This window comes from Lathamus discolor, chromosome 6, assembly GCF_037157495.1.
Source record: "Lathamus discolor isolate bLatDis1 chromosome 6, bLatDis1.hap1, whole genome shotgun sequence".
In the NCBI taxonomy this organism is placed as follows: Eukaryota; Metazoa; Chordata; class Aves; order Psittaciformes; family Psittacidae; genus Lathamus; species Lathamus discolor.
The window spans coordinates 26,004,948-26,027,194 of NC_088889.1; the positions used below are offsets into that span (position 1 = coordinate 26,004,948).

Sequence of the window (22,247 nt, forward strand, 5' to 3'; positions counted from 1 at the left end):
TTATGGCAGTTTGAATTGTTATGCTTCCAAAAGACACTATTTAGTAGGATCTGAGGGCCTGGATATTTGAACAGAGCATTTTACTTTAATGAACTTTCCCTGATCTGCCTTGAAAAGAGCTTATAGTGATTTTCTTAGACTGTTCTCAAGGACCAGGGGTTGACTGGGGAGAAAAAAAAACCACCAAACCTTAAATAGCTTTACACATCATAAGATTTCACAAAGTAAATAGCAGAGATGTTTTTTAATAAAAGAGAGACCAATTCACACAGACAAAAAGAAGTGCATGATGTTTATTCCCTCTACTGACTTGCAGTTTTTCAGCCAGCTTACCAAATCTTTCCAATCAATATCCCAGTGTATATTAAATAGATTTTAGAGATGAGATGAGCAGAATATAAAGGTGCAGACACATTGGATGTGGACATGTTTATAAGAGCTGAATTCAACAAGAGGAAGAGCCCTAGATGTGACCTGGGGTAGTTAGGAGACAGAAGCCTGCAGGATACCAATAATATAGCAATCAGACTAATACCAGGATCACTATCATGACAAGCGCTGCAAGCACAGCAGACCTGCTGGGACTGGTTCTGAGCTGGTCAGGCACCACCAAGCAGGGCTTGGAAACAAATCTTGCTCAGAGCAAGTCCTCACTGCAGAAATGGATATTGTGCACTCAAGCGCAAGTATAAACCTAGAGAGGAAAAGTCAGACTTGCCACAGGAGTGTGATAAATCAGAGCAAACTTTTCTGAGAGAGAAGTATCTTAACTCCCGGGAGAGAGCATTTAGCTGAACAGTTATTTTAAGACAGCAATTACAAGGGGAAAGGGAGGGAAGTTTATTTTTTCTTCTACCCAAATAATTATTAGGAAAAAAATGTCAAAAGATGACAGGAAATGTGAATTTAAAAATTCCTAGAGCTGAACAAAATATTAAAGAGCAACGTACTGTAAATAGTCTAGCCTTAGTTTTGGTTGGGAAATTGCCCTTGCTTAGGTACTCAACTCTAATTAGAATTCACTTGCATATTAAAATGATCTGCAATTAATATGAATTATATAAGATTCCAAAGTTCATAATCCTATCTTCTCCTTCCTAAGCCATTTTTTTTCTTTATTCTGAGTAATTAATGCAGCTTTCTCTTCACAGTCCATTTAAGTAGAGTCTAAGCAATAACTTTTCTCCAGTAATTTCTCCATTTCCAGGGCTAGTAAGTTTGAGCATCAAACAGTCATCAGAGTGACAGCTTCAAGCTGCAAGCTTAATGAGCCTACTTTGTGTGGCCTGCAGTAACAAGTTTTCTTTCTCTGCCCATTCACATAACTTCTTTTTATTTTTACAAAACATTTTGCTCTTTACAAGTAGCTCAGTTGAAGCCTCTATTCCTTTCATTTCACTATGACCATATAATTATTTTTAATTATTTTGATGAGCTCCTAGGTAGAATTACAAAATTAAAAAAACTTAATCTATGGCAGACAATCGAGTCTTTTCCTGAGAAAACCCAAGGCTCATACAGCTCTCACTTCCTTTTATCCCATATGTTCACCATAGGAAAGGCCTGTCACTTTGGAATAATGTTCCTGCCACTCTTTTTCACATGGAAGAACTCCAACACAACGTAGATTTTTGCAGTAGGTAAAGCCTTAGGCACAAGACATATCAACAGCATATCTTCTCTGACCCACCCTGAAAAAAAAAGCATTTTAAAATGCTAATGTCATACATTTGTCTCTGAAGAATGCAGCCTTGCCTGCACCCTTGGCAGCTTGGAAACAGAAAGTCACTTTAAATAAATATGTAATATAGCATAGAATAAATATAATGGATTAGTCACTCCTTACTGTAATGTAACAGCATTCCTGAAAGCCGGGCTCTATTAACATTAAGAAGAGGTGTTGAGACAAGGATGGGTGTTCTGGGGATTACTGCAGTGGGAAGCAAAATGAGACAGTGCTACATCATGAAACGCAGTCAGGATGCTCCTACAGCCTCTGCATATGTCCCTACCTATTCCTGCAGGAGTTTTTTTGTAACTTGACAAAGAATTACCTCATAAATTAGCTAAATATTTGTCTCTTTTTCTCTAGTTGCTTGTAAAGATGCACATTCTTAAACAGACTAATGGGTTCAGTGAGTGTGTAACTAAATAGCTCCTTTTGGTACTCATTTTACTGTTAAACCAAAATCAGACCATTACATAAAGAACTAAAACCTTTTGGTTTGCAATAAGTAGTAAATGGTGCTCTCAACCAATGATCAGCACCAAATCCTGCACCTCAAGGATTATGTTATGAACTGGTATCAGTTAATGTAGTTTCATTATTTATTCAAATGTCTTTTCATTATTCTTACCTGTTCTCAACTTGTCAGGTTGTTGTTTTTATCACAGTTTCTGCCCATGGGTGCAAATGAGTTTTAGTAGGGGATATCCATAGCTAGGCTCTTAACTGGCAGATAAACTCATATAGCTCCAAAGCATCCATAAACATGCACACACATAAACATACAATCCGTCATATTAACATGAAGATCTGCAGAGCTGAAACTAACATGCAGTAATGCTAAAAGTCAAGAACAACTGCAGAGAATATCCAGTAATATCTGCAAATCTAAACCATATTTTGCTTTTGTGCTAGTCAATGAGAAAATGGACACGAGCCAGCAGTGTGCGCTCGCAGCCCAGAAAGCCAACGGTATCCTGGGCTGCATCAAAAGGAGCGTGACCAGCAGGTCGAAGGAGGTGATCCTGCCCCTCTACTCTGCTCTTGTGAGACCTCACCTGGAGTATTGTGTGCAGTTCTGGTGTCCTCAACATAAAAAGGACATGGAACTGCTGGAACAAGTCCAGAGGAGGGCCACGAGGATGATCAGGGGACTGGAGCAGCTCCCGTATGAAGATAGGCTGAGGAAGTTGGGGCTGTTTAGCCTGGAGAAGAGAAGGCTGCGTAGGGACCTAATAGCAGCCTTCCAGTACCTGAAGGGGGCCTATAGGGATGCTGGGGAGGGACTCTTCATCAGGGACTGCAGTGACAGGACAAGGGGTAACAGGTTAAAACTTAAAGAGGGGAAGTTTAGATTGGATATAAGGAGGAAATTCTTTCCTGTTAGGGTGGTGAGACACTGGAATGGGTTGCCCAGGGAGGTTGTGAGTGCTCCATGCCTGGCAGTGCTCAAGGCCAGGCTGGATGAAGCCTTGTGTGAGATGGTTTAGTGTGAGGTGTCCCTGCCTGTGGCATGGGGGTTGGAACTAGATGATCTTGAGGTCCCTTCCAACCCTAACTATTCTATGATTCTATAATTGATAAAACATGCTATGCATATGGTCTATGGGGAAGTACTGTAAATAGTGCAAGCTGTTAACAGTAAGTTACAATAGATAAAAGGTTTTATTTCCAGCACAAGTTTTCTAATTCTTGTTTTCTTTACATTGTTGGATATACCCCTGGCGAAGTCATCCCTCCACCCTGTTTTGTATTTAAGACGCTGCCTGCAAGCTGAGAGGTCTCTTGGTTCGAGGGCTGTATTTCAAAACTGTTCCTTGCTCAGCAGAGACCATGACACAGCTGGATAGAAAGGAGAGGGCACATAAGCTTCAATAAAGCTACATTCTTACCTCTTCAACAAAGAAATTTTCCACACCTGGTGGGAGAGGCTATTACATACTCTCCCAACTTTCAGTTTCACAGGAGAAAACTACTTTATTTATTTCTCAGCAGGATCTGAAATATGCACTGACAGATGCTATAAAACAAATTCGTCCTTACTCATCATTGAAGTATTGTCAATGAACAGTCACTGAGCATGCATGGAGCATCTGAGTGCCCTTCCTTTGTGATAGATAACACACTCTCATACTCCATTATTAGTGTAACTATCAGCAATAATTAGATGCTGCTTCACTGCCTCCAGAAGATATGAATTCACATGCACCATGTCTAACCTAAGGTCTGTTTGAAGTCTCAGTGGAATACCAGGAAAAAATGTAAACGAACTTATGCCATATTCAATGCATGCTTGTTCCCTACTTTATTACAACCTAGTGATGCATTAATTATATATTCAATCTTTGAGTAACAACAGGAACATTTACTTCTATGGCAGATTTCATTATTTGCTAATAACATGATTTTAAAATACCATACATTGTAACAAACCTAGATGCTGAATACCAGTTATCACAGCAGTCAAGTGAAATATGGTAGCAATAATTTGTTACAGAACTCACAGAATCACAGCATGGTTGAGGGTTGAAGGGACTTCTGGAGGTTATCTTGTCCAATCCCTCTGCTCAGACACCTAGAGAAGATTGCCCAGGACCACATCCAGATAGCTTTTGACTGTTTCTTAAGATGGAAATTCCACATCTCTGGGCAACCTTTCCCGATGCACAGTCACATTTACAATAAAAGTATTTGCTGGTGTTCAGGGGGAACCTCCTGTATTTTAGTTACGTCCATTGCTTCTTATCCTATCATTAGGCAGAGCTTCAAAGAGCCTGACTCTGCCTTCTACCCTCTCTTCAGGATTTATACACGTTGATGAGACCCCCCTGAGCCTTGTCTTCTACAGGCTAAACAGTCCCAGCTGTCAGCCTTTCCTCATAACAGAGATGCTCTAATCCTTTAATCACTTTCCGGGCTATTTGTTGGTTCCTCTCTCCAATATGTCCACGTCTCTTTTGTACTGAGGACCTCAACTAGATACAGTGCTCCACTTGTGGCCACACCAGTGTTAAGGGGAAGGGTCACCTCCCTCAACTTACTGGCAACATTTCTAATGAAGCTCTGGTTACCTTTTGCCTTCTCTGCAGCAAGAGCATATTGCTGCTTCATGTTCAACTTGATGTCCACCTAGTACAGGTCCTTTTCTGCAAAGCTTCTTTCCAGCTGGGTGGGTCCCAGTATACATCAGTGCATGGGTTTGTTCCTCCAAATGCAGAACTCTTCACTTCTCCTTGTTGAACTTCATGAGGGTCCTGTCAGCCCATTTCTCCAGCCTGTTGACATCCCTCTGGATGGCAGCACAACCCTCTGGTGTATCAGCTGCTCCTCGCAGTTTTCTGTCATCTGCAACTGCACTGTTTTGTCTTTCATAAAATGATTTCAATGAGATTATAATGTGCCTCCTTAAAATATGCAGACCTTATATAAAGAATACCCCTGTAAGAACTTGTTTGCTGACTGTGATCCACAGAACAACAGTAAATACATTGCAGTTGCTTAGCAGGCACATTACAGCACTTATTAACATTCACAATGAAAACATCACCAGTAGTCCTCTGTGAGAAAAGTTCTAAGGTAACAGTGTTACACTGGTCTAGAAAAGGTGGGGAATTTCTCCTCTGGAAGTGCTACCTTCCTCCTGGACAAACACAGTAGTGAAGAAAAAAGTTCTGCCTGTATTCTGTATCCAGAAACATCGGAGTAAACCTCTGTCCAGGTATTCAGGATGGGGTACCTTTGCCACTTGGATGGTATTCATTACCAAACAAGTCTCTCTTTCCATCTATCATTCAGGCATTATTTATGAAGAGCTATTTCCAAAGGAATGCTACTGACCACTAATTCCTTGATGGTCACTACTACCATTTAATTATTCTCACAGTATCATTGGAATGCTATACGTTGAAATGTTCCCTACAGGAACATCAAGAGCAGATTTACTTTGCCATGTTTGAAAAGGCTGATATTTCCACAGACCTGCATCGTTCATTTGCAAAATTGAGACTGATTTCAAAAAGTCTCTACATATCTCAAAGCTCCCGCAGGAGAGCACAGATGACAGTAAGCAGCCTAACCTAGACTAATAGGCTGACACTGCTTTAAGGCAGGACACATTCCAAATGCTGGAAAGCCTTAAAGGGAGACTGAAACATTACCAGAGAGACAGCCAGCTTTTAGGCTGCTCCATTTCTGCTGGAGGACTAGAGTAGGAACCTTTGCAGATCAACTAACATGAAAGAAAAGAAGATTTTTTTACCCAGCTTTTGCCCCTTTCTAAAATACACTTCTCTATTAATTATTTCATGCTGCATTAACCTACCAAAACTCTTTTCACATGATTTATGCCACAGATAACAGATGCAGCAATTAGATTATACCAAACACTTTTGAAAGTGACACCTTATATTTTTATGGATCTGTAAATATATAAGGGATGTTGTCACTATGATAGATACAAATTATAATAAAAACAAGGTTTCACACAGAGATTACATCTTTTATTACATCATTTGATCCCTTTGTCAAGAGCAGATACCAAATTATTTCATCAGATCTGAGAAGGAAGCAGTGAAGCTCATCCAGGCTAGGAACAAGGTCTCTGAGCACTTGGATCTCCCAATATTACTATGAGGACTCTGCACTGCTGGCATCACCCAGCAGTACACATTTGTTCTGACTCAGACGTGGGCACATGATTGCAGTTCTGTCATGTTAGTCAAACACTGTGGAGCTGTATTCTTTTATGCTGGCTCTGTGCCGGGGAAGGAGGCAGGGGCAAGATGCACTGAGCTGACTCAACAAAGATTTCTGAACAAAGATCTGTCAGAAGCTGAGCCCTTTCCAGCCTATAGCTATGGCATTTTGGAGTGGACTTCGGGAACCCTCAACCCAGCTGCAAGCTATTGGCATATCAATTACATCATTAACTTAATCTGTTACTGAGTTTTGAGAGAGAGGTTGTTAGCACCTCCAGAGCAGGAAACGGTGCCAAAAGGAGAGAAGAGACATCACCGTCCTTATGGAAGAGCAGGAGGACCAAGCGTCTGAAAGCTACCAGAAATAGAGGGAGTTGCCAAGAGTGTTTATAAGTGAAATAAGCATTTCTATTTGTAACTCACAAACACAGCATTGATATTATGATTCCCATCCTCCTTTCATCCCTCTCTGACATCTATACCTGATGCTGAAAATATGACTGTCTGACTGGAGCTGGAGAGCTCAAAGTTGCAGTCCCCAGTAACCAGCAATCCTTATGCAGTGATCCAGCACTACCATCTACTCCAGCTGCACTGTTTTTCCAAGGTGGTGTCAGGGTTAAGTCTCTGTTTTCTTGTTGCCACCTCTGGACCACAGTAACATCCATCTGAAACCCTGAACTTTCAAAGATGGACACACAGTATGTGATCCACATGCAAAAGTCCTTCAGGGTCCTGTCCATCCTTAGGCTGGTTCATTTTGCTTCAATGAGACAGACCCTTTGCTTATGCCAACAACATTGATCTCAAGAGCAACATGCACATGCAGACGTATACTGGTGAAGAAGATTGGGAAGGGCCTCTTTCTCACTCTGCCTCCTCCTCCACAGCACTGCTGGGATATTCGTTAGTTTGGTGTTTCTCTGCTAAGAGTATAGACCTGTAGAGTATAAATTTGGAATAAGGCAAATTTTACAGTTCAACAAACACAGAATATTTTTAAAAGTCACACTCAGTCAGAGAGAAAGCCCAAAAGTTATCGTAACTGAAACAAAAGGAAACCATAATTAAGTCAGATTCAGCATTACTCAAAGCAATGGAAACTACTGCATCCAAGGCTCAATTCTTCTGTCTGTTTATGAGTTTCTTTCTGCTGAAGACTATAAATCATAGATCAGATGATCTTTCATGACCTGTAAAATAATATGTCAATTTAGTTAGGCAAAAGCAAGACATACTGAAATCAGAGACCTAGAGCAAAAGGCAGTCCTACAAATCAGCTGCCCTGACACTGACAAGTTTTCATGCAAGGATTGATAAAATCTTTATTTGTAAGATTAAGTCTGTACTCAGTGGACCTGGATCCTTCAAAAGCATGAAATCATTTGGAAAATTGAGGGGACATGTTTTTCCCAGGTACTTAGGTTATCATTTGTTTACTTCATTACTCAGCTAAATACCTTTGAAAATATAATCTTCAGTCTTACTCTCAAAAGAGTCAGATTTCCAGAGGTGTACACATGTCCAGGAAGTCTACAAAGTGCCTAGTTGCTTAGTTCACAACAAAATCAATCAGTTAAGGGCTTCATATAAAACTTATGTCGATCTGCCTAATTAAAATACTAGCTCCTAAGATCATGTGTCTTGTTAAAATCAGTGAGGTTGGAGCTCTTGCAAGCTCTGAAAGCCATGCTTTGTCTTTCCATGATATAGCTCTCCAGGCAGCTAGCACGGGCACCTGATCCATGGGAACAAGGATGGGAGAGGTGTCAAGCCTGAACCAGCCTCAAGGCACAGCTGGGCTGTCAGGACAGAGGTCTTGCAACAGCAGGGAACAGATAAAGAAAAAGCTGACATAGACACAGGCTAGTCCAGACCTTCACAAAGACATTTAAATCAAATCTGTGCTGTTTAAAGCAAGCAGTGGGCATGCTTAGACCATTTGAGAAGATGTTTTTCTATAAATAGCAACTTAGCACGAGAGTTGCAACTTCCAATTTAGTCACCCTTCTTTAATATAGCATGGTGCCTTGCAGCTGGATAATTAACCTTGATATTCATTCAGACTTCAAAACACAGAACTCCCATTGCTGTCAATTAGCTGACAATGTCATGCGTGCATTAATGGAAGATTTTTGTGTGACCCTAGAAATATTGCATTTGGGAAATTTCAGTAGCTAATACAATAATCCCACTGGAGAAAGTCCTTCACAAATTACTTTAACAATTTTAGAATGGGAAGTGAGATTGTGAATTAGTCATTGGATTGAATTCACCAAATGAAACAGGTGGACGTTGAAGTTTACCCTCCTTTCTGTTCTTATTGCAACGCTCCAGATAACTGGCAAAACTTCTTGTTATCATGGTCTCGTACAGCGCTGAGCACAAAAGAAGATGCCTTGATCTCAGCTGGAGCATTCGGAAGCTACTATACTTCTCAACATTAACATATGCCTGGAGGGAGGGTTATAAATGATTGTTTCAAAATAATTTTTGATATATGAGGCAGTGCAATAAACACTGCAATATGAAAATGGGACACAGTATGGGACGGACCACTGGCACTTTTCCCACTGATTTCTTTGCATTTATAATAAAGAATTACAGCCTACTTGTAACAAGATTAAATTAGTGGGCAGCTAGAGGTTTTCCTGTTATCCCACAGGGGGTTGCATTCTGCTAATGAGTGTTAACCCTGCAATCAGGCAAACATTCACCTTGAGAAATGAACCACCTCATTCAGGGGTTTTAAAGCAGCCAGAACAGTCAACAGCTAAAAAGGAAATTGCCTCCAACACAGCTACTTTCCTTTTTCAATATTGTTATACCTCTCCAACAAGAATGAGAGCTAATGGCACAACTGAAACATCCTTGTAGCAAAAGCCAAGATCAGTGCAAGTCCCTTCCAAGTTAGAAACCCTGTCTTTTGATGAAGAAGGAATAGTTGATGCTCAATCAAATGCTTTTGCACAGGCTAGCTGTGGCCTTTTTGTGAAGGTTCCTAATGTGAGTTCAATCTGACCTGCGTATTATCAAAGTACTTTGCCTCATTTGCTGAGGGAAAATAGAAAAAAAACAAGGAGGAGGGGGGAAGTCTGTTGTGCTTTTCCCTGGATTTGAGAGTTACATCAACCTTTGGGCCTTTTTCTGAAATATTCTGACAGTAGAAAAAATACTCACTACTGCATTTTCTACACAGGGTCAACATTACGAAGAGGAAAAACGGGCTTTGAGCCATGAAATAATTGCACTCAATAATCACTTAATAGAGGCCAAGGTGACAATAGATAAGTTGTCAGAAGACAATGTAAGTATCTAATTATGGATACATCTTGATACTGTATGCAGAAATAAAGCCATGCACTGCCCATGAATTTAAAGAATAATTTCTTGTTTACGCAAAAGGTAACTTGTCACCTCGATAGTTATAATTCAAGTTTATTGTTCTATTGGTTTTGTAAATTCAGTTCTCCTTATGCTATAAGATTGGGCTTGGACTTTTCATTGGTATTTGTTTCCTTACGTCAAACCCAAAACTGATGAAAAAAAAAATCTTCTGAGAAATGGCAATATTCCTGTGTTGATTTTGCCACCAGTTTCAGTCCGGTACAGCAAACTGGTGGAAGCACATGCACAGAGCTATTGTGTGGACACGTGTGGAGTGAGAATTGACCATAAGAATTTAAGTACAGACCCACGTATTTCCTGCAGTTCCTCTGATCTTTCAGTCTTTGCTCACTGAAATGAGATGCCCAGCACAAGTGAGCTCTACTAGCAAAAGGTAGGATTGACCCAACCTCGTTGCTAAGGTTATTGGAAGGAGAGGGAGTCAGGTTTTCCCCAGCTGTGGTTCATGTGTGACATTTTACTTGTCTCTGTGTGGAATGAAGAAGGGAACGTCTCTTGCACTTGTCACCCTGCATCTCATTAAACACTGCTGAAAACTGGCATACACACTGCAGCTGGCAAGATCATAAAATCCTTCCGGGTTAAGAAAGGCAGCAAAAGAAGATTGCAGGCATTTAGTTCATTATTATGCCATTCCTTAGACACTTAATAAAAAATTCATCTACAGAAGACATGTTTCTGTTAGCACTTATTTTTCAGCATCTTACATTCAAACTTCCCATATTTCATACGAACTCTTAATCATACCAGGGAGCATTTGATCCCATTAATATGCCTCTTGATGTGAATTGTGCCTATACAATTAATAGCTTTCCAAAGGAAACAAAGAGTTTACAATCTGATCCTTTGACAGAAATTGTGTTGAAACAACAGTTACTTTATAAATCTAACAGCTGTAACTAATGGAATGTGGTAAATGCAATGGACTACATTTAGATTTTATAAGCACAGATATACATACAGAGGAACTCAGCTGAAATCAGTGGAGTTATTCGAGATTTAAAATAGAGGGGGGGAAAAATTGTAAAAGTCTCCCAGTAAGTATGCATGCATTTACACTACTTCATGGGGTCAGGTTTGGGCCCAATTTGAAGAAGAGTTTTCAATATTCATAGCTTTTAAAAGGCAGCTTACACTGATGCAAAAGCCTCAAAAAACAGCACCATTTCTTTATACTTGAGGTCAATTCACAGACAAAATTCTGCCCTTAGTTATGTAGCATCACAAATGAAAGTAAAAGATAAATTCCAAATTTTAAAATAAAGAACTATGAAACAAACTATTAAGATTATATCTACTAAGTAGAGTTGGTGTTAAACTGAAGAATCCTACGTGAAGAGAACATCTTTTTGTCTTGTCCGTATTTCTTCCTTCAATTATGTTACTCCTTATTCTTCTGACAGATATGTAAAATTATGCTTTTGATGTAAATACATGTTTTAGATTATGGGAAACATTTTGGCATTAATTGCCAATTACTGTTCTAGCTGCCACATATGTGGCTTGTTACCGTTCAGGTAAACTATAAAAGACAGAGTCACTCCGGTCTTATGTACCAGCATACGGAGAACAAAGTACCCGTGGCACTTTTAACTCACATGTCATTTTTCTGTAGTAATTTTTAAAGCTGCTAAAAATAAAGCATCAGAAATGCTTTTTGTACTCTCCATGACAACCACTTCACAGAAACAGAGGCACACAGCTTTTGAAGAAAGGATTTGATTTTGGAGTTATTTCGGTTTTGTGTGCCTACTAATGCCATAGGGGACCTGGAGTACTTGTCTGTGTTATACATTGCACAGCATTATGCATTTAATGTGCATGTAACACGTCAGGATCACATGTGCACACAACATATTTTGCTTCTAAATTGAATTCTTGGATTCCTACTGTTTGCTGCTTCACAGGAATAAAACCAGGAATAAAACCAGGAATTTTTCAGGAACAAAAATAGTGCCTGCTAACATAAAATCTAAGACCCACATAAATGAATGCATCTCCCCAGCACATTTAAGGCAGAAGTGTTGTGTATGTAGGCTTACACAGACAAAAAAAAATCCCCTAATACAAACCAAGAGTATCTACAGACCATTGAATATGAAGATATCATGAACTAATGGTCATAGGAAAACTAAATTTACAAACCCCATGCCTCACAGACTCCCAGGAACATCTTGTTGCACCTGATATTACAGAATACCTTTAAAATGGCATTTCAAAGCAGAGAATTTCTACCTTTACTTTTCATAGAAAACTTCTGCATATGATAAAATTATAACATTAATTCCATAGAAAAAAATAAATATTTGAATTGTTTCAATATTCAACACCTTTTCGCTATAAACATTTTCTGATTTTCACAGATTAACACAGCCTACTGTCCATACTACCTTTATGCTTTCTCTATCTACGCTCACCTATAAAGTCAACTTCTGAAGCCAGCATTTTTGTAATGGCACCTAGATCAGGGAAAGCAACATACAACTCTTACCTCCAGGAACCCAAAGATACTGTTGAAAGATACAGTTACACAGCCATTAGATTTAGATGAAGAGCAAATCTATGTAGTGAACTTTCCCATTAAATAGGCTGTGGGAGCCATTCAATACAAAAACAATATAAGCAGCTTGCTTAAATTTCCTTTTTCCCTGTGTGGAATTCTCATGGTAATTTCTTAGCCAGTAAAATATCCTGCTCTGCAGCATCAAATATTTGCAGTGAGATTTAATATAATTGTATAGCTCTGTTCTGCAAGACATGGAAAGAGTCAGGAACCAGCAAGGAAGTTCCATAAAAAAACAAAGGCCTTCTTTTTAAAAAACAATATAATGTATATTTCTGCAATAAATTTCTCCCACAGTCTCATGAGATTATTTAAGCATTTTCTAAAGTAGCATCTTAGTAGCTTCTAATCTGGATAATAGTAAAAATTGTCTGTTCTTAAATTTTCTTTTTACTTAAAAGATCATGTTTATTTTAGCCTTCATAGCACCATGCATACTAACAGTATAAAGTCCAGCTCCTAACGGTAAGTATCCATCTTTTGAAACGCAGATTACTGTTCTGTAGTACTAGTTCTCAAAATTTTCTTTTTAGTAATTTTATCAGCTCTCAGGAGCAAAGGAGCAAACGTCTCAGGACCATGCAAGAAACAAGGAATCTTAATGCATGTAAAAGTTAAACTACGCTCCGAATTTCCCCCAGGTCGATTTTTAAAAGATTGTGCAGGCATGGAAGAAAAGCTGAAAGCCACAAGCTATTTGCAAACTTTAAAAAACAGGTTGTTTTTTGTTTTTCTAGGAGCTCTATAGGAAGGACTGCAATTTAGCTGCTCAGTTGCTCCAGTGCAGCAAGAATTACGACAGGGCACATAAGCTTTCAGAGGTAATGTGACCGACCTTGGTGAATATTCAAAGAAATAAATATATTATGGAAAACAGGTTATTTTATGTGTCAGTTCCAGAACTTGTTTGCCCTTAAGGCTTTGCTTTCCACAACTCCCACCCTCTTTAAGTGACAGGAGGGCTTGTGCACCTCCTGGTATTCTGTGCAGCTGAGGGAGGTGCTGATGAAATCACAGCCAGCAATGGAACTTGGAGGTACTCTCTTCCCCAAAACCTCTGCTATTCAGTAGAAAGAGCCTGCACTGATCACATAAAAAAATAAAGGCTTTAGCAAAACCAAAGTGCTGAGAAATCTGGAATGCAAAATGCTGGGGGGGAAACTGGGACTTGAGAGCAGGGAAATGACATGCTATAAGCATCAGAGATTCTGATACTATCTATTTTCCTCCTGAAGCTATTTTCCAGTCTAGCTAATTTCTAAACCCAAATTTTAAATGGACTGACAGAACAAATATCTTTTTCTAAAGCAACCAGAGCATTGAATGATTGATTCCCAAGGTGTAAACTTTAATTAGTTGCTTCCAAGGAAACTAGGCTTGAGAAAAAGACTCTTTAAAGGGGAGGTAAATATTGTCTTAGTGAACAAGGCTATCTTTAAGGATGCAGGCCCTACACAAAGCAATAGCACCTCCGTCATGTACATTGCTTTGGTGAAGGTCACGAGGAAAGCCTTCCTTTCATCAGTCCCATCAGGTTAATGTCTCTTCAAATGGTCTCTCTTGTGCAGTTCTGCAACGGAATGATGCAAAATTGAATGTGGAATGTATAAACCATTTCTAAGGCAGTAGGTAGCTTCAGAGCACTAAACAACCCTGGTAAATAAAGATATGGCAAGACTCTTCCACCAAATGGGCAGTGATTTTCTGAAATGGAGACAGAAATTCTGAATTAACCATTATCTTGGTTCTGTTATTTTTTTCCAGTTACTGACTTCTTTTAGCAATTCATATCCAGAAATTATCATTACTCACATTGAAAGCACCTTACTTGTTAGGACCTTAAAAGTACTTAGTGATTCACTTGCAGAAAATTATCACATATGTGGGACCTCTCCACAATTTCCCAGACTGTCATACACTTGATTAAATAGGCAAAGTCTTCACTCATAAGTCCATGTATTTATTAATTTAGTAAGTGTGAATATACCATCACAGACAATAAATTCCTTACAAATGTAAATATTGCCTAAGGATTGTATATTGTCCAGAAGCCTAAACTATAGTACAATATAGTAATGTGACAGCAATGTCATTTTAGTAATTCCAGTTTCCAGTGCAATGCCCAGAAAATAATGTTCTTTTTCTTAATGAATTTCATAGTCTAAATAGCGTATATAAAATAGATCAAATAGTGGTATTACAGGATACTAAAATAACAGCTGCCCCATATAGCAGTTTTATGTTAAATGAACTGTATTTCTTTGCCTCATTTCTGTGGCAATTTAGAGTAGCCCTATTTTAGAACCTGTTTATTCAATCTTTGTTGCATCTGTACTTGCCATAACTAATATCGCTGTCTGCCAGAAGATTGGCAATATCATACTCTTTATTTCCAATGGAAGACATATGAGCCAATTAAAAACATAATGATTAATTAAAAATCCTGGAAGGCCTGTTGGTTGAAAAAACACTCATCCTACTCCACATTAACAAGAATGCCATTTCATAACATGCCATATTTTGAATACATTGACTTTTGGGGATTAAACCAACTTCAAAACTTTCCAGTGAAGCTAAAAGAGGAGCTCTACATCTTGTATATCTATACCATGTAAGATGGTTACAAGAAACAGGCACCTTAAATTTCTCTTGCCTAAAGTATAGGGGAGGGGGATGACTTCAGCATTTTTAGGGTTGACTCCCCTAGAGAAACAAAGTAAAGGAGGGAGTAAGATCCTTAGGGCTAGACCATGGATTACTTGGTAGAGGAACTTGATTTCTACTTCAAATAATAAAGTGCTGAGTCGATAAAAATTTAGCCAGGCATTCAAGGATGAAATTCAAGAAATGAATCCTTTTCAAGGATGAAAGTCAAGAAAACAGAAAAGCAGTCAGCTAGCATCTGCTGGAAGAGGGGTACATATTGAGGCTTATGTGATTTGTTGATCTGGCAAGCCCATATCCAACTGCTGAGGCAAGGAAACTGGTCTGATTTTCTTCTTCCCAGCTGCTGTTATAGCTGCAAGTACCACTGTTTTAAGTGTCAGAGAAAGCAACTTTCCTGCCTCTTCAAACAGCATTGTTTATCAAATGTGATGCTGGAGGGCAGCAGCAAATTTGGCACTGGGTTGGAGGTAAGATGAGCTCAAAGAAAGCCAAAAGAAAAATAGAATAGACCTGATCTCTTCCTTGTCTTTCCTCTTTCCACCAGAGACCTCTGTACCCCCACATTCCAAATGCAAATCGCACGCATGCACACTCTCTGGAAAGTGTTGCTGTAGGCTGCAGTTCTCTACCTGCCTTTTTAAGACTGTTTTCTACATTCTTTATATCATTTCTATCCAACCTGAATTAATCTGGAAGGAAACCTTTCAGTTTCAAAATGCTTTCAATGAGGGGAAGCAGATGAACATTTCCAAATGTTAAGTAATAGATGAAAGTCATTTGATAATGTTTGTTTTCAGAAATGCACAAAGATTATGGCCATCACATCATTAGTCAAAGAACCACATATCGTGAGCTATGTCATCTTATAAAAAGCACTCATCTATCCATGTTGTATTAGCACAAACAGACACCAGTACTGACATGTACCCTATTCTCCTTTCCCCTTTGCCATCTTTTTATGTTACAGTTGCCATCTGACTTTCAGGAAAGAGTCAGCATCCATCTGGAAAAACATGGGTGTAGCCTTTCTGTCCCCTTGTGTCACACATCTTACGCTGATTCCATACCCACTTGTGTCATTGCCAAAGTACTGGAAAAACCGGATCCAAACTGCTTGTCTTCGCACTTATCAAGCCCATCTACAAGGGAACTAAGTTTTCAGGACTCTGAAGGAAAACTCGGCCAAAGACCCCAGTACAAGTCGGACATTTACTGCAGTGACACTGCCCTTTACTGCCCTGAGGAGCGGAGGAGGGAGAGGAGGCAGAGTGTGGACACACAAGTGAAAGACATGGGGTTCTTGAGGTCCCAGAACTCCACAGACAGCACCGTTGAGGAAGACGGTTTCCATTCCAGCTTCTCTCATGAAGCCTTCCCAGAGTACATTACCTCTCTGCCAACCTCCAGCTCCTATTCCAGCTTCAGCGTCACATCTGAGGAGAAGGAGAATGCCCAAGCCAACACACTGACAGCCTCTCAGCAAGCAATCTACATGAGCAACCGAGACGAACTCTTTGAAAGAAAGTCACCTGCAGGTTACGAGCATCAGGGAAGTCCTAGGTTTGCCAAGTCCAAACCTGCACAGCACATGGAGCTTGCCGCTGATGACAATGAGAACTCACCCACTTTTACTAGGACTCTGCCTCCGTATGCAAATGAGCCTTTTCATTTCTCAGCCATAACACCACAGCAGGCTTTAGCGAATCAGAAAATGAGGAATGAGTGCAGGAACACCCACCTTTCAGAAGAAGATTTGCCTGGGCGATGGAGGCAGTTGAGTGTGGAAGACATTGGTGCATACTCTTACAGGAACACAGACAGGCTGTCACCCTGTAGTTTTTCCGAGCAGTACTACAGCAGCCCTATTAAGAAAGGAGACAGTCGAACAAGCCCCATCTATGCTAGTTACAAAGCAGATAGCTGCTCAGAGGGAGACGACATCTGTCAAAGCAGACTTGTGGATTCTTGCTTCCTGAGAGCAGAGAGTGGCCTAAACATTGACATCAGCACTAGCTGTAAACAGGACAAATTGCCCACTTACAAAACAAAAGAATCGAGAGACCAAAAAAATGAAAGGATCACTGTCCAGTTATGCAGTAGTAAAAACATTGAAAATAGCCCAGTACTGAAAAGAGAATATGTGGACGTGAGCCCCAACAGCTCAGCAGAATCCCTCAATCAGAGTTCGGTGGAGCCTTCAGAAATCCACCAGTCTTCCATGGAGCAAGGGAGCCATTCGGGTATTCACAGCAAGCAGCAGCAGTTTCAGCGGACTGGGAGTACTGGTTTGACTCGGAAGGACAGCCTTACAAAAGCACAATTATATGGAACCCTTCTGAACTAAGTGTCTTCCAAATCGGCAATAAGACAACAAGCAAAAGGAAGCAAAGAGCATTTGATACTTCTAATGAACGATAAGGTTCTAAGAAACAGGATTATTACAAAATATATATTCATAATGGTACTATATGTTTAAAACAATATCTCTTAAAAATGTTATACAGCACTTTTCACTTAACATCCTTTCCACATGGGAGACCGCCCCCTTCCTTCTTTTATAAATCTGAAATATTTTTATAAACAAAATGGTATTTATTAGACTATCCTAAGCTATTTGAGCAGAATTCTTTTCCCTTCAAGCAGGTTTCTTATTTATTTTTGTGCATGAGGCCATCCGTGCCTAAACTCTAGGAGGAAAAGGGTAAAATCATGACAGCGGTGATAAAACATAAATCCACTTAATAAAATACCACAAAATGTCACGTGAAAACTAAGCAAACAAAGATGGTGAATTTGAAGAAGTATATTTTTTAACAAGAATGGAATTGTATCTTAAGTTATTTCATACAAATGTATTTATGAGTGACTAATGTATGCACAAAGTGATACTAATATTTTGTTCTTTCAATCCACTGTGTTTCTGCTTTCCTATTTTTCCTTGTATACTACCTCAAAAGTAATTGAGGGTTTCTTTGTCACATTTTCTGTAGGCTTGCATTTATATTGTCTAAAATGCATGCAGTGTCATAATTAATACTGTATTTTGCATTACTTAATAAAAGACACCAGTGGAGATATTTTGGGGTATATTTTCCCTTCCTTAAAACATATCCTGGACAATAGAACATGGGATTGCTCTGGTTGGCATCAGTTCAGCAAAACTTAATGAGTGAGGCTCCTGGTTTAGATTGCCCTTTCTCTGTAAGTTACAGAGAACTAGTTCTTAGTCTTTAGCCCCTGGGTGTGGAAGGATGGCATCCCATCAGCCTGTGAAAAGTAAACAGGGAAAACTGTTTATCAACAAGCTTGTCCACTAAGCAAGGCTCTGCACACTGAAAAGAAAATCGAAAACTACTTGGAAACTTTTGACTTCAGTACCTCCTCCATTACAGACATACTTGACACAATCTTTTATGTCTTTAGGACTTTTAACTTCCACAGCTGCTCTTTTTCCTGTATAGCTTGGTATTTCAAACAAAAGGATTCTTCTAAATCTTAAGGAAAGTCTGACCTTCTGCAGCATATGGGAATTTCAACCCTAGCTCTGAGAAGCCATAGCTTTACCTGTACATTTTGCATTTCCTTCATCAAGTTTTTTGTTTCTCACCAGTTCACCATTAAGGAGTGTACAACTTGGACAGTAGCAGGAGGGAAAGAGCAAAAGGAGAAGAGGAGAAAAACAAAAAAGAGAATAAGGGAAATCCTGTGGATTTCCTTCCTGGCTTTAGTATTGCTGTTTGATAAGAGGCAGACTACAGCAATAAATATTTAACAATTCTTTTGTATCCATAGAACACATATCCTGTACTTGAAATACTGACTCTCACCAGCTCATGTATGAGGAAAGACCTTACTTAGTGCAATCTGTGGTAGTAATCAGTGATATCACTGTGGAAGTCTAAACTAGTTCCTTATAAAGCAAAATTAATGGCCTACCATTCAATACCTATTAAGAAAATATATGTTTTCTGTGGATTCTCTGAAACCAGTTACCTGGCAAATAACTATGAACAGCGACTATAGAAATACTAGTTTCCTACATAAGTATATTAAATCAAGAGGCCACAGAGTCAATGCATCTGGCATCATCAATTCCCATTGCTCTCTGTAGTCTTCATGTATAATATAAAAATTTGACCATTATTGATGCGTGCAAGTACTTGCTATGCTGTTTGGAAAATCTGGCATCGAGTCTGTAGAGTTCCTTTGAGATCTGTAGCAACATTGTGAAGAACAAGGTTAGATAATAGTGTCACCCACGTAAGGCACAACGCAACTCTAAAGCAAGGCGTATTTCAAGACAAAAGCTGTAACACACCTTGTGCTTTCATGCTTCCACACTTGCTCACAGTGAGTATGAGCAGCAAGTCATGCCACAGGTTAATTCCACAAAATCCATAAGAAACCCACATAGAATAAAGCTTCCAAAGGCCAGTTGCTTCTCATGGCAGAATCTGACTGACAGTAAACAGACTTGGAGATCCAGAAAAGCTGTTATTTCACCTTTGGAATGCTAAGATAGAAAACATATAAAAACCTTCACTGTTGACTCATTCAGGTATATAAAACTTAGACAATGTCTAAGGCAAGACATTAATTTCTGTGGTCAACGAATAAAAGGATTTGTATGCAAGAGGTGAAAATTAACTTGTATCTCACCTAAGAAAACATGTAAGCTACGGAAGAGTAAATAGTGATATTTATGAACTGGAATGCATTATCAGACTAATCCTTTTATAATACTATTCATATTTGAGACTAAACTGCTATTTTGGCAATTACACAAAACTAAGTTTCTGCTAGACATTATGTCTGACTATTTAATACCCTGTTCTATTATATTTTTTTATACTGCTGCAGTTTCAAAGTCTGCTTCTATGCTTCACTTGATGCTTTTTCCCAGTTCATGTGCACTAATATGCTGATTGAAATCAGTCTTTTCAGCCAATCAGTACTGGGTTCTCCTTGTAAAATAGTCTATAACCTCGTAACATTTTTCTATAATGAATTCTGTTAGAGAACAATATGTAACCCTGCAATGAATTTCATCTGAATCAATCAAAATGGCTAGAAAAGCTCTTCAGCTTTAATGTGTTAATTTTAATTTCTCCTTATTTAGAAAAACTGACAGAAAGTTTGCAAATTTTCCATGAATGTGAAAAAAAAAGTTTAAATTAATTATCTAAATTTTCTCAGGTTTATGGGTTTAACTATGGCTTGGTTTAATTTTCCCAAACAGAAAAAGCTTGGAAAGATTATAATAAAGGATTTTCTGTTTTTTCAGTGCATTCAGTTTAGATTTCTTGAGATAACCACAGAGAAAGACCTGAGGCATAAGGCTTGAAAGGCACTAGGTGTTTGCACAGTAGCTTTACATTTTCTTTGTGGTGGTGCCTTAATTTTGTGCTTACCTTCAGTTTTCATACTGGGAGAAAATCATCCCAAAAATCCTGCCATAGAGAAGATTTTTGGAGTATGTAATTGGAGATATTTAAAACCAACTACCCACTTGCCTTCACCTGGTCTCTCAAAACTCACTGTTGTGCCCTGTAACTTTTGGAGGGCTCTGTTGTGCCATTAGAGAACCTGCTGAGGCCAAGTACAGATTAAATTGTCACTGAGGTTTTAGGACATTGAACATCATCAAAAATAGACAAAGCGGCAGATGGGAGAGCAAATCAACGACATCTTGTTCAGAGGGAGAAGATACACTTTGACCCAGATGAAAGGGATGGTAGACCTCTCTGCCACAGTGTTCCTCAGAGCACTCTTTCTGTAGGACATTTCTGATGGAGAGGAGCACTTAAAACACTGTCCTCAGAACAGCTTACTTCAATTTTTCATTCAAGCAGGTGTGGTTTGATGAACTTGACCCTACTCTTGTGTTTGTTTAATGACAAATGACTCCAGAAACACAAAACACAGATCTTCAACCAAAGAAAAGTGCCATAGACCTCTCCACTCTAGTTTCTGATAATTTACCTCGAAACAGATTCTCCCAAGGACATAAATGTTTGATTTTCTCTTAAGAATTATAGAAATGCCAAGATAGCTCTGTGTTGCTACAAAACTTCAATTTTCCAAGTAATGTCTGAAGTAGTCAAATTCTGTATGGAGGGTCTATAGGTACCTATAGCAGGATTTTTGCTTTGATTAATTATTTCACTTTCCATGAGTAAGAATAGAAAGGGTGAGGAAAAGAAGTGGCAAGTCCTCAACAGTGTGGTGAAGCAGGAGAAATGTCATTTTAACGAATGAAAACTGAAAGCAAAATGTACATGACACAGAACACTGATCAGGGAAAAACAAAGGGATCTGAGAGAGATCAAAGTGAAGCACATAAAATCACATAATAAAATAGATAAGAATACAAAAATGATACCAGGGAAATAGGATACAATTCACTAGGAGTATAGGTGAATAAGTATTACCACTAGGAACATAGGTGAATAAGTATTATGAAATAATGAAAAGTAAATGTGGGTTTTGAGATGTGAAAATAGTTTTTATCACTCCAAATTAGGACTAAAAACTTTAAAAAGGCAAAAAAACCCAATAATTTTAAATAACACATATGACTTTCTGTTAAACTTTGTAGAAGTCTAGAAATAGCTGTATTTCTGGGTTTAAATCATTACAAGCCACAAAATAGGTAGCTTTCAATTCAACAGTTTCTGACTTCTTCTCACAAACTAGAACATTTATCAAATTAATCCTTTCCCCCTCCAGCACTTTTAATTAAAAAGAATTTCCACTCCAACATCTATCAGAGAACATGATTATATAGTTACTTAGATTAATTTTCTCCTGTTTAATTTTAAAATACTAATTGACATCCTTTGGACTTTCTTAGAGAATTCTTATTCACCATTCATGTTTACAACCTTGCAATCCTTACAGACTATTATCTCCCCTTAAATAGTGCTTAAATTGTGCAGATGTAGTCCTATCAGTTTTTCCCTGAAAGATATTCCCTTCAGGTCTCTAGCTCTTTCTAATTCTTTTCAAGGAACACACTCCTCACCTTTCTATTGCTGAAATCCAGAATATTTTCATATGAACACTGAGTTGTTCAAACCCACTGTACAAAAAGCAGTACAAGAAAAGGAGAGGACTATGCAGACTACAGCAACTGTGTGAGTGATGTTCCCCCCAGCACTAAAATTCTCAGTAAATGTAGGTAGTT

At 38.8% G+C, this 22,247-nt stretch overlaps 1 protein-coding gene across 1 annotated transcript in view; it reads left to right on the forward strand.

The window, feature by feature from the left end:
- BEGAIN (brain enriched guanylate kinase associated) overlaps positions 1 to 17,405 on the forward strand; it is a 157,385-nt gene extending 139,980 nt beyond the window's left edge. The window contains 3 exon segments of the mRNA XM_065684153.1: positions 9,623 to 9,730; positions 13,132 to 13,215; positions 16,029 to 17,405. Coding sequence (XP_065540225.1) covers positions 9,623 to 9,730; positions 13,132 to 13,215; positions 16,029 to 17,405 — 1,569 coding nt within the window.
- The last annotated feature ends 4,842 nt before the right edge of the window (positions 17,406 to 22,247 follow it).